Here is a 12015-nt window from a genome sequence, read left to right as displayed (position 1 = left end):
TCATATTCATATGAATATGCTCTAGTTGAATTTAAATCCTATTCATTATGGTTAGGAATAAAAAGATTTCATTAAAAGCACTAGTAGTAAAAAAAAATTCACAAGTTCCAAATGAAGATTCAATAGGCTAGGATCTAAATTTAAAATTTTAAAATTTATGAATCCATTTCGGTACCATGAAAAATACAAGATATTCAAAAGCTGACACTCTTACCCTCCAAATTCATATTATAAAGAAGAATATACGATATTAAGATAAAAAGAGATAATTAAATGAAAATTTTCAACCGTTTATCTCAAATTGAGATCTATTCCAACGTTTTAATTATTCTGTTAAATAAAAATTTGGCTTTATTTGTTTATGAAGTAAATCTTACTCTATTTAACTACACTCTACTTTTTTCTCAATTCAACAACACAATCATTATTCTTTTATCTTTTTCTTTAATTTAATAATAAAATTTCTCACATATTTTTTCAATCATTATTACAATTAATTTTTTTAAATTAAATTCTCAAACTATTCATTACTTTTTCATCAATTCAACAACACAATTATTATTTTTTTATCTTTTAAATTTAATAATAAATTCTCTCACAACTTTTTCTTAACCAATTACATCCAATTTTTTTAATAGTAGATTCTTCCAACTACTTTTATTTTCATCCCGTCGAATTAAGTAAAATCATACTTTACTCCGTTACTAAATGCCAACTGAACATCTTTAAAGTTTGAAACAATATATTATAATTGTATGCAACAAAAGAATTAATCATATAACCAATCACTAGCAACTCAAATCTACGGAATAGATCCAACAAGGTAATAGACATTAACACGACTTCAATAGAGGGCATGGTGGCTGGTGTTGACCCATCCCGATTCCCGACCCTTTAGATATTCGTATATAATAGTTGGGATTTTCACCGAAGATAAGTAACATCTTAGCGTCTCATTTTGCAACTCTTTGAAACTCTAGGCCTTTTTTCGCAATAATTAAACATTAGGATGTATTTTGAATTTCCTGCAAATATCGGGACAACTTCTGCAATTGTCATAAAGGAAATTATGATTTTCAGCCGAAAATTTTGCTCTGACCAAATATATATACACACACAGACTCAGAGACATATTTATGTATACATGTATAAGTATACATACGCCATTGACGGAAACTGAGACTTTTGACAGCACACCTGGCGTTCATAGACCCAAGCCGAGGGGCATAACCTCCGGTCGCCGCGAAGAAGAAGACGAAAGCACCAAACCCGGCAATGGAAGATTGAGCTATCCGGCGGCTGTTCATTCTATCTTTTGGGCAGCCTCCCCTTTCATTCATCATTAGCGGCAGAAGCAGTCGCATTCAATTCGAGGTGAGTAAACCCTTTTGCTGAATTTACCCGAAGCTGTTATCTTTCTCTGATTTCATGATCGTTCATCGGTTCAATGTGGTTGCTCGCTGCTTGGATTTGGAGGGCAGTCCTCACCGGAACCCTGGAAGCACAGTTCCTGTCAAGTGATTGATCTTTGTCCCCGCGTTTGATTTCCCACTGGCTATTGAGTTCGGTCATTGTGATGAACATGGCCGAGGGTTGATGCCGTGCTTAGTGTCTTTAACTGCTCAGTGCTCTGTAATCTTGCAAGTTTAAAGCTTCAATTGTGGGTCTGTGTGCGATTTATTTGGGTTATCCGTTAGGTACTCAGAGATGGATAGTAGTAATATTGAGAGGAACGGCGTGTCGGAGTCCCCGCTGCAGCCCCAGCAGATGACCGAGAAGGCGAGGAAATTGACCGAAGATATCCAAGAAATCATGACAGGGTTTCAGTCCGCTTGCAAGGAAGCTCGGACTAGTGACATTAGCTCCATGGTGGAGCAAGTTGTTCGATTGCTTAAGGATCTCAAGGATGAGTTCAGTGCAACCTCTCCCGCATCTCCTATCCCGGTTTACATCTTATTCAACTTGTCTACATTTGGCTATGGAAAATAACCATGAGATATTTTGCTTTTCCCACTCAATGAAGTTTAGTTTTATGTTGAAATTGCTGAGGTCTTTCTTTATTTTTGGGAATTGGTGTCTTGATCCTTTTTTTTACAATCACATTGCTTCTTTGCTCTTTATGTGGAGATTCTTCTTTCTCTGGTTCTTCGTTGTTCAAAGCATTGTAAAAGTTTTCCCCTTGTGGATTTTCTGTTCAGGTCGATAGCTTTGGATCGTTATCGGATGATATGCGCCGTTTAGTGCAACAACTCTGTGACGAGCAAGATGATGCCACTAGTATATTGGCTACTTTGAAGCCCGATCCTGACATTCAATCCCAGCAACTGCCCAGTTTTCCAACCCATCAAGGGGTCTGTATATCTAGTATAAGTTTACTGTTATATTAACTATTATAGTGAGGTTGATTTTGCTTCTACACGTTCCAGCTTTCTGCAGAATCATCATTAACCATTAAAGGTCCTCTTTATTTGAAGGAAAAAAAAAAAAAGCTTTCTGGGTTTCCCATTGGTGAGGAAGAATACTTCCTGATTTTGAAATACAGACATCAATTGTTTGTTAAGCAAACAATAAAAAGTGATGTTTCTCCCTCACTTGCAATCAGTTCTGAAAAAGAAGACACTCACACCTTGGTAGTTGGATCGTAAATCACTTGTTTCTCTGTTAAGCCTTTCATATCTAACCCTTGACAATGTTCCACTCCACCTTTTACATTAAGTAGTTTAATTCTAGTAACTTCTGGGCTTGATATTTAAGGTTTATGCCTGACTTGTTCATGTTAAGCCTGAGTTCACTCTCTCTTTCTTGCAGAATAATTTTGAAAGTTTTGAGCAGCATAATGATGCTTGTCTTAAGTTTTATGAGTGTGATGGCTCTGGTTTCAACGGGCAGAATGAAGCTTTCACTAACTCAGATTTGGCTTCTCTCGACTTCCGTCAACTTGACTTAGACCAATTGGAATTCGATGAGTCGAATAATATTTCACTGTTCGGGCATGATATGGTTCCAAACATTACGCCACAGATCAACCCTCCACCAAAGGCATTTCTGGGTTCAAAATGTGCTCTCTGGGATTGTCAGAGACCCGCTCAGGGTTCCGACTGGGGCTGGGATTACTGCAGCAGCATGCATGCTGACCTGGCACTCAAGGAAAGCGAACATGGTATGAATCCCATATTACGTCCTGGCGGCATTGGTTTGAAAGACGATAGGTTGTTCGCCACTCTTGTTGCAAAAATGCAGGGGAAGTATGTGGGCATCCCTGAATGTCAAGGGGCCGCCATTGAGAAATCTCCATGGAATGCCTCAAGTAAGTAAATCTCCTTTCAGTTGTCTGGATTTGAATATTTTCCTGCTAACCAAAGAAAAATAAACGACTCTCACAATTTTCTTGTTGCCTGTTTTGCGAAGCTCGGTGACCGTTTATTAAATCAAATAAAGTTTAACTTGCAGGAGTTTGAACTGTTTTACTGTCCTTAGCAACAGCTTTTATCGGGTATTGTTTCTCCATCATGAAGTTACTTGAACTTTGCAGAGCTATTTGACCTCTCCCTCCTTGAGGGCGAAACAATAAGGGAGTGGCTCTTCTTTGATAAACCAAGAAGGGCATTTGAGAGTGGGAACAGGAAGCAGAGGTCGCTCTCCGACTACAATGGGCGAGGTTGGCACGAGTCGAGGAAGCAGGTTATGAAGGAGCTCGGGGGCCAAAAGAGGTCCTACTACATGGATCCACAACCTCCAGGGCAAATTGAGTGGCATCTATACGAGTACGAGACGCACAATTCCGATGTGTGCGCTCTATACAAGTTAGAGCTCAAGCTCGTGAGCGAGAAGAAGAACCCCAAAGGGCTGAAGTCTCTAGGAGAGGAAGGTGGTGTCGCTAACAGGAAGGCAGCAAAGGACCCATTGGTGGATTTGCAGAAGCAGATGGGGAGGCTCACTGCTGAGGCCTCCACTGAATGTAAACGACCAGCTAAGGGAAGGGCAAAGGGCGAGAAGCTTACGGATTCTGGTTGATTTCTAGAAGTTCCAAGGCCAGGATTTTTTCTCGAAGTAAATGGTTGGAGCTGTTTTTGGAATGGTCAGAGTGCAACATTATCTGATGAAGTACATAGAGAATAGGAGAGAAAAAAATACTCAATGAGTGATAATATTTGCAAGATCATTGCGTGCAGGTTATGGTAGGTACATACGGCTGTCCATAGAAATTATATTCTCTATCATAACCCGAGTGTTTGTTCAACCTGGTTTTTCTAGAATGTCATTTTAGGACTTATCAATTTTCTTCTGCAGACCAACACGGCTGGAACTGCTACATGCCTAAAACGAGCAGTTGAAACCAAATCAGAGTGATAATAATGAATATGAAAACCAACCGACACCAAATTACAATGAAGTAATTGTACCAAGAGTAACATTGACGACTGAACTTGGCTGTTCGAATACATGTACAAGAAGTTTGATATATTTTATTGTCAACTTGCAAATTATTGTCGCTCAGTGAAATACAGCAAAGTTCCCTCGAAAAGAAATTAGATTGTATAGGTATTATCGTTGGTTTCGTACACTACTGACTTTCTATGGAGAAGCAAAATTGTTCCAGACTTCATATGGAGAAGCAAAATTGTATGGGATGAGAACGAACGCTAGTTCATTCCTTGGGCCTTTTACTCATGGTTTTTCGCTTGTTCACATCGAGATATCTCTTCCTCAACCGAATTGCCTTTGGGGTAACCTGCACAAACAGCCTCGGGTCACATCAAATACATCGCAAATGAAATGATTGTATTGATTAGTGTGATGGGACTTACTTCAATAAGCTCATCTGAAGCGACATAACCTATCGCTTCTTCAAGAGTGATCTGGGGAGAAACAAATTCAAATCATAAAAAATTCATTCAACTGATGGAAAAATTGCTAGAAAATTTCACTTCATCTACGGTAAAAGCTTTCTCCAGCTCCAATTTGTAATGCACTTTATTATTATTATTATTATTTTGGGGGGGGGGGGGGGTGTTGACACAGGGTCTCCGGACTTCACCCGACTAATCCCGGGGCTCTGCGAACCCCCATCGGCGCAAAGAGCGGGTAATCACGCCAAAGGCATTCCGATGGTTCCAACGGGTCTAGAACTGGGATCGGGTGGATACATGAATTCTTCCTTCACCACTAAGCCAAATCCCTTGGAGTTAGTTTTTCATGCCGCTTAACTTGGTAGGTAGCACAAGATACACTCAAATGAACAAGGCTTTACCAATGGAATAATCGACATGATAAACTGATGATGGGTATATATCCAAAAACTTACGAGTCGAGGAGGAGAAAGCTTGGTGTTCTCATCCTTGCCAGCTGATCGAACATTAGTCAATTCCTTGGCCTTTGCAGGGTTGACCTATGACAAGCCAGGTAATTGTAAGAACGGTTTACTGACGATAAAACCAATGCAAGGAACAAAAAGCTCTCGAAGAAATAACAAATTCTATGACAGATGAGCAGAGATATTCTTACATCAAGGTCACTATCCCGTGAATGCTCCCCAATGATCATGCCATCATATGTCTGCAATAATATCCACCAATCATCAATAAATTTCACAAATAAAAGATTTTGCAAGACAAGTTTCTGAATGGGGAACAATATGCAATAAACAAAGCAATTCTGAAATCCTGAAATACGAAGTATCGGCAACATAAAGAATTTTGCATGAAGAGCAAATTGTTCGGCTGATAATAAAATCTAAAAACATCGAGAAGTAAAAGATCAGGGAGAAAAGGACAGGAAGAGGCACACAAATAGGCCATAGTAACAACCTCCATCCCTGGAGTCACGAAGAGAGTTCCACGAGCCTCTAAACTCATTAGCGCGTGAGCTGTGACGGTCCCATAGCCCATTGAGACCTGTAATAGGATACATAGAGAACAGATTATGATTTTTATATTAATAATAAGATTAAATGTTGCTTTTTCAACAGTCCCAAACTGCAGAAAACTGAGGTACTGCAACAACAGAAAAAGAAGCAAAATATATCATATTCTGGAAGAACTTAATAACCCACCAGCACTCCTTTCCTCACGTTTCCAAGAGGTCCCCGATGTTTATCATAGGCTGCAATTATTAATCGTAACAGGTCAAACAGGCAATTAGTGGATGAGAGCATCTAATGGACATATAAATAGTAAATTACAGATATCTACGAAACAAAATAGCTTAGAGATAAAAGTTTCATGCACTTATACAGAAATTTCAAGATAACGACAAAAGACGACCCAAAAGAGAGAAGATTCTGCAGTGATACTATCCAAAGTATCATGTACATACTCAGGAAAGCACGATGCATAAATCCCGTTCCACGCGTGTCACTGCTGAACACACTCCTGTAGCCAACCAAGCCTCTACAGCACAGAAACCAGAGAACAAGTAAAAAGATGGGAAGAAGAACCAAGCTGACCTTTCAAAAGGCATACTGATGGAAAACAATAAAATCTCATTGTCTCACAGTTGTATGATTCAAGATGATCTTGAGGGATTTCACTTGAAGATAGAACTATAGGATCTATCAGATACCCATCATTTCACAAAATTTTAAGAATGATTGACCCATTTGGTACAACAGAATGGAAATGAAAATATGACTTCATAATATAATAGGGTAAATTACACTGATGGTCCAAAACGTTTTACAAATGTTTCAATATGGTATAAAAAGTTTTTTTTGCTACTTGATAGTACAAAACGTTTCAAAGTTGTTTCAATATAATACAAACCGTCATCTCATCATTGACGCCGTCAAATCGACGCTGATTGTGCAAAACCAATTTTTGTGGGACGTTACATGATGGTGCAAAATATTTTAAAGTTGTAACTTAATAGTACAAAATATTTTCCGTAAGTTACATGATAGTGCAAACTTTACAATCTTGTTAAGGACGGCTTGATGGCGTTAATGACGAGATGACAGTTTATACTTTATTGAAATAACTTTAAAACATTTTGTACCATCAAGTAGCAAAAAAAAACTTTTTGTACCGTATTGAAACATTTATAAAACTTTTTGGACCACTAGTACAATTTACCCTAATATAATATATTATTTTCATACGTTTTGCCATTCCAGCAGGAATCATTTTACATGTGACCACATTGCAAAAACGATGTCCAAGTTACACCTACAAGTTGCTCGTGAGGGGAAAAAGAAAAAAACCATTAAGTTCTGTGGAATATAACAATTGTATTGCCTATATGTTAAATCTAAACTGGTAGGCAAGAATTGAAGAAAATTTATTAAAAAAAAAAAGATTTCCAAAAATCAATGAATGCCAACATACAAGCAGAACAAATCTATGATTTGAACAAATATGAAGTCCTTTACACAAGGACAACAGGGAGCCAACTCACATGTAAGTAGTAAGAAACGATATAACAACATACCAACCTTGATGGACAAGTCAAAGACAATCTCGTTCGACCAGGATGTCCAGGAACTGGGCCCATGTCAACTATCTCACCTCGCCTATGGGATAGTGCTTCCATAACCAACCCAACATGCTCTTCGTTTACCTAAATCAGAAAACCTACATGCAATCACCTCATATATCCGAGAAGAATACACATTTGATGTTTGCAACTTTTATTCTTACCTCAATGGTCACTTCTTCTATCGGCTCAAGCTTTTGCTTTCCCTCTGCTTTATACCTGTTCAAAACAAGCATACCAATGAGCTGAAAATGATGCGTTCAAGGTAAATGTTTTCACTGACAGAAAGATGAAGTAATAGACTCCATTCTGACAATCATGGTTGTTTTCATACAGACATATTTCAAGTACAGAATAAAATTGATATACGTAAAGTAGATGAATCAATCAAGGAAACTCACATGACTTTTGGTGGAGAAACAGACAATTCAAATCCTTCACGCCTCATGTTCTCAATCAGAATACCTGCTCAGTAACCTAAAATTAGGTAGTGTAAGGATAGGAAAAATGGCCACGTCTCTAGATTTTTCTGCAAGTTATGCTGAAGAGATGGAGTCGTTGAAAAGAGCTCTTGCAGCAAAGATAGGAGCTATATACCCAGTTGAAGTTCCCCTCTGCCTTGAACTTCAAATGATTCTGACAAACCTGGGATCACATTTATGGCAAGATTTGTCTCTGCCTCGGCCATCAGCCGATCTCCTATTTTGCCTCCAGTCAACTATAAATATTTGAATAGATTAATATGTACGCGTCCAAGGTATCTTAAGTTAACGATGCAGTAGCATATCAACAAATAATAAACAGAATTTCCTGTAAACAAATAACAAGACCTTCAAAGCTTACATGGATCCCATCACGCCCTGCCAGTGGAGAGTCATTAACGCCAAAAGTCATGGAAATGGTTGGGGGATCCAATTCAACAGTAGGCAATGCGGTCATAACCTTGCAGAGCAAAAACCATCTTATATGTAAGGTAAAACTACATCTGATGACTTTCACTAAAAGGACTAATTTACCTCTGAAAATTGGAGAAAACACAAGAAAATGTGCAATTTTTTGGAATAAAATAAACTCCATTCGTTCATAAATCACAATGTGTGCACTCATACCTCAACATTGGCCACAGTATGGCCTATCGATGGAGCTGCTAACCCAGCCATTGACACAATATCACCTGCTCCTGCAGCGTCTATGAGAACCATACTTGTACCCTTCTTTTTCATCAACTTCGTGACCTGAAACAGAGAAATATGATATTACAACCACCCAATACAAATGCAGGAACATAAAGGATAAGAGTACTACTGACTTGAAATGCTTTGAGAATTTAATGTTGGGTAATCACTCGGTATAAAGGCCGGATAAATTGCCTTCAAGATTTCTAATTTCTGATCCGCTAATTATAGTTTTCAATAGCTCTAGCGCAAATTTGTTTCGTTACCTAATACTTAGAATGCAATCATAATTTATATACATAGTTTTTTCCAGTGGCCGTTTGCAAATTGGTAAGCTACTTGATAATGTCATAGATTGAAATTCCTCCCAGTAATAGACTCAACCAGTCATGATTCGGACAAATAGTCCATCAAAATGATCCAGTTGTTCCAGTTATATGATTCTCTGTTGAACCTTCAGAACAAGGTTCCTTATCATAGATCAGAGAGGTCAAACTTAAATTTGTTCCTTTTATTAGGTTTCCAGCTTGTTCCATTGTATCATGTAAATAATTTAACACATTATGCATTCGCTTACTAACTGAAAATAACAACTGCACATGCCTTTCCTTCTTCAATTTTCTGAACCCCAGAATCAGCAGCACGAATCCCGTGAACTTTATCGCCAACACGAATTACACCAGAGGCTACACGTCCCGTCAATATTCTCCCCAGATAGAAGTCTTTTTCCATCATGGAGACCTTCACCGAGTGCCAAACATCAAAGACAAATAATAGGACAGATCATTCGATTCGGATCAGTAACAAGATAAGAGGCCAGAAAATATCAAGGAGCTGTATGAGACTTCATAACAGAGAAATCTTCTTCTGGTTATTCACGTTCATAGGGGAAAATTGGGGATTTACCAGCATTTGAAAAGAGGCATCGAGACTTGCAGTTGGGGGAGGAACATGTCTCACAATAGTATTCAATAGCTCCGACATATCTCTGGCATTTGCAGGAGGATCTTTGGTAAAGTTCGATGAGGCCCATCCTTCTTTAGCAGATGCATATAGGACTGGAAAATCCAGCTGCTCCTCTAAACAAGGAATTTATAATTACTATCATAGCACAAATGCAAATCAAGCGACAATCACAAGATTAGAAATAATTATGCGCAAATGAAAAGATAGATCAAAGAAAAATGCACCTGTTGCACCAAGACTAGCAAAAAGATCGAAGACTAGGCTTTCCACTTCATTACATCTCTCCTCAGAAACTGCATGATTTGTATGATTATCACATCCAATTTAGAGGGAGGCACCGAGAAAGACCATTACACATGCATATTCCCTTAGTCAGAATGAAAACTTTCGGCAGTCAAGAGGAAATCCTGAGTAAACCTATAGATTAGACTTCCCTCTCTCATCATAAGGAATTAATGAAGATTACTTTTGCTCCAAAAGGTGAAAGTCTATGCCTAAATTTGTATGTTCCAGACAGAGAGAATGACATACCAGCAGGTCGATCTACTTTATTGAGGAGAAGAATAGGACGCAGCCCATACTTCAAGGCTTTCGCTAGTACAAACTTCGTCTGTGCAAGGGGACCTTCTCCAGCATCTACGACTAAAACTGCTCCTTCTACCATCCCAACGACTCGTTCCACCTATAACAGTCCTGACAGAACTGTCAGTCGAAGTTACAGGGGCATGTAGATATATAACAAGCATAAGATGTTTTTTTTCTACTCTATACATTAGTCCAATGAAAAATTAAAGTATCATGTATAAGATCAGTTGCTTGCTTCATATATGGTACACGAAATGGAACATCCTTTCCCCTTCTCACAAAATGGCCGTCCGTACTTGAATTAGTAGTAACTTCAAATTCGAGATAGTCTTCAATATGTTCAAAGGATTCGCCTTTTATGAGCAACAACTAGATCATATCATCTTATCTTTTCTATAACAATTCAATCTTTCTTGAGCAAATCATAACAAAATTCATTCTTTCCAAGCCCAACACATACCTCACCACCGAAATCAGCATGCCCCGGTGTGTCCACCATATTCAGCTCGCTCTCCTTCCATGAAATTGCTGTGACCTGCAATTTGGAACAACGTCAGATACAGCAAAGACTGCATAAACGACAATAGGGTGGAAGAAGAAAGAGACCGACTTTGGAAGCGATAGTGATGCCGCGCTCGCGCTCGAGGCTGATGGAGTCCATGGCGCGCTCGTGGGGGATGTCGGCTCCGCACTGTCGGAGCAGGCGGTCCATGAGGGTGGTCTTCCCGTGGTCGACATGGGCTATGACGGCCACGTTGCGGAGGCGGGAGGGGTCGAGGGAGGGGTCCGGCGCGACGGCGGATGAAGCACTAGCGGCGGTGGCGGCGGAGAAGCTGCGCCATAGAGGGGCGGCGCCGGGTGCTGGGGACAGGTGGGGCCTGAGGCAGGTGGAAGAGGAGAGGCACTTCTTGGTGGTGGAGAAGAGAGAGCGGAGCAGGGGGCCAACCATTTCAGCGGTGACGGCAAATGGCGGCGGCTGAGCTCTGAGTTAGGGCGGCTGAGAGTCTCAGCTCGGTAGCGGCAAACGGCAAAGGGTTTAGGACTTTCCGACCAGAGCTTCAGCTTAGCTAAGCAAGAAGCTAACTGAGCTTTAGATTTGTCCACTTTTTTTTGTTTATTTATTTATTTAATCCCTTTTCCTCCTTTACCCTTTTCATGAGAATTTTAATGGCTTATTTGATTTCAAAGTTTGATTTTAAAATCACACTTTAACTTAATTTTACCTATAACAAAATAAAATAAATCATATAAAGTTAAAGAGCGAACCCCATTTATACCACTCTTTTTTTCACAACAAAATAAAATAACTCATACAAAGTTAAAGAGTGGACCTCATATATAACCATTTATACTACTCTTTTTCAAAATCAAAATCTTATTTTAAAATCCTACTTTGAAACCAAACGCAGCATTAGTGTGTTTGATTTTAGAGTTAAGTTGAATTGAGTTTTGATTTTAATTGGTTTGTAATGATTGTGATGTTGAATTATGAGAAAAAGTTTGAAAAAGTAAGGAATAGTTGAAAAAAGTAATTATTGTATTGTTGAATTGTGGAAAAAGTAATGAATATTTGAGAGAATTTATTATTAAAAATTGAATTGAATGGTTAAAAAATTGAAGAAAAATAAAAAAATAATAATTATTAACTTTTGTTGTGAAAGCCCGTTTGATTTCGCAATCTGATTTTAAAATTATAACTCTAACTTTAACTCTACTCACTACACAACAAAAGTCAACAACACAATTATTACTTTTTTATTTTTCTTCAATTGTTTTAACCATTCAATTTAATTTTTAATAATAAATTCTTACAACTATT

The 12015-nt window shown here is 38.6% G+C and overlaps 2 protein-coding genes across 5 annotated transcripts; one reads left to right on the top strand and one right to left on the bottom strand.

Annotated features, from left to right (window-relative positions):
• Positions 1 to 1149: 1149 nt before the first annotated feature.
• On the top strand, positions 1150 to 4240 carry LOC116203823 (transcription factor VOZ1-like). Of its 3 annotated transcripts, none has more exons than XM_031535766.1 (5): positions 1150 to 1374; positions 1706 to 1944; positions 2199 to 2351; positions 2809 to 3307; positions 3533 to 4240. In XM_031535766.1, the coding sequence occupies exons 2-5, from the start codon at positions 1708 to 1710 to the stop codon at positions 4012 to 4014; spliced, it is 1371 nt and encodes a 456-aa protein (XP_031391626.1). In that variant the 5' UTR covers positions 1150 to 1374; positions 1706 to 1707; the 3' UTR covers positions 4015 to 4240. The 3 variants fall into 3 exon arrangements, with proteins under 3 accessions (XP_031391626.1, XP_031391627.1, XP_031391628.1); XM_031535768.1 differs by having other exon boundaries at positions 1211 to 1374; positions 1698 to 1944; XM_031535767.1 differs by lacking the exon at positions 1706 to 1944 and having other exon boundaries at positions 1151 to 1374; positions 3533 to 4185.
• Positions 4241 to 4444: 204 nt separating this feature from the next.
• Positions 4445 to 11293, bottom strand: LOC116203822 (GTP-binding protein TypA/BipA homolog). 2 transcript variants are annotated; one of them, XM_031535765.1, is made up of 19 exons: positions 10807 to 11292; positions 10657 to 10731; positions 10143 to 10293; positions 9836 to 9904; positions 9552 to 9724; positions 9249 to 9386; positions 8580 to 8705; positions 8314 to 8412; positions 8068 to 8188; positions 7872 to 7935; positions 7635 to 7689; positions 7430 to 7554; positions 6316 to 6389; positions 6053 to 6102; positions 5808 to 5894; positions 5506 to 5556; positions 5306 to 5389; positions 4809 to 4859; positions 4445 to 4732 (listed from the first exon to the last, which is right to left on the bottom strand). In XM_031535765.1, exons 1-19 carry the CDS (start codon positions 11143 to 11145, stop codon positions 4649 to 4651), a joined length of 2016 nt encoding a protein of 671 aa, XP_031391625.1. In that variant the 5' UTR covers positions 11146 to 11292; the 3' UTR covers positions 4445 to 4648. The 2 variants fall into 2 exon arrangements, 1 of the variants encoding a protein (XP_031391625.1); XR_004156304.1 differs by lacking the exons at positions 4445 to 4732; positions 4809 to 4859; positions 5306 to 5389 and having other exon boundaries at positions 6305 to 6389; positions 10807 to 11293.
• Positions 11294 to 12015: the final 722 nt, after the last annotated feature.

This window comes from Punica granatum, chromosome 4 (assembly GCF_007655135.1).
Source record: "Punica granatum isolate Tunisia-2019 chromosome 4, ASM765513v2, whole genome shotgun sequence".
NCBI lineage: Eukaryota > Viridiplantae > Streptophyta > Magnoliopsida > Myrtales > Lythraceae > Punica > Punica granatum.
The sequence above is the reverse complement of the archived record's forward strand: the minus strand, read 5'-3'. Positions and strand labels throughout refer to the sequence as shown.

What these genes read in the sequence shown, in the direction of transcription:
- LOC116203822 (XM_031535765.1), bottom strand. Translation starts at nt 11,145, where the DNA reads ATGGTTGGCCCCCTGCTCCGCTCTCTCTTCTCCACCACCAAGAAGTGC. An exon ending in AGAAAATTGAAGAAGGAAAG is followed by an intron (nt 8,706 to 9,248) that starts GCATGTGCAGTT and finishes TCTCTGTTTCAG; the next exon opens with GTCACGAAGTTGATGAAAAA. An exon ending in TCGTGACTCCAGGGATGGAG is followed by an intron (nt 5,557 to 5,807) that starts GTTGTTACTATG and finishes ATATTATTGCAG; the next exon opens with ACATATGATGGCATGATCAT.
- LOC116203823 (XM_031535766.1), top strand. Translation starts at nt 1,708, where the DNA reads ATGGATAGTAGTAATATTGAGAGGAACGGCGTGTCGGAGTCCCCGCTG. An exon ending in CTCCCGCATCTCCTATCCCG is followed by an intron (nt 1,945 to 2,198) that starts GTTTACATCTTA and finishes TTTTCTGTTCAG; the next exon opens with GTCGATAGCTTTGGATCGTT. An exon ending in ATCTCCATGGAATGCCTCAA is followed by an intron (nt 3,308 to 3,532) that starts GTAAGTAAATCT and finishes TGAACTTTGCAG; the next exon opens with AGCTATTTGACCTCTCCCTC.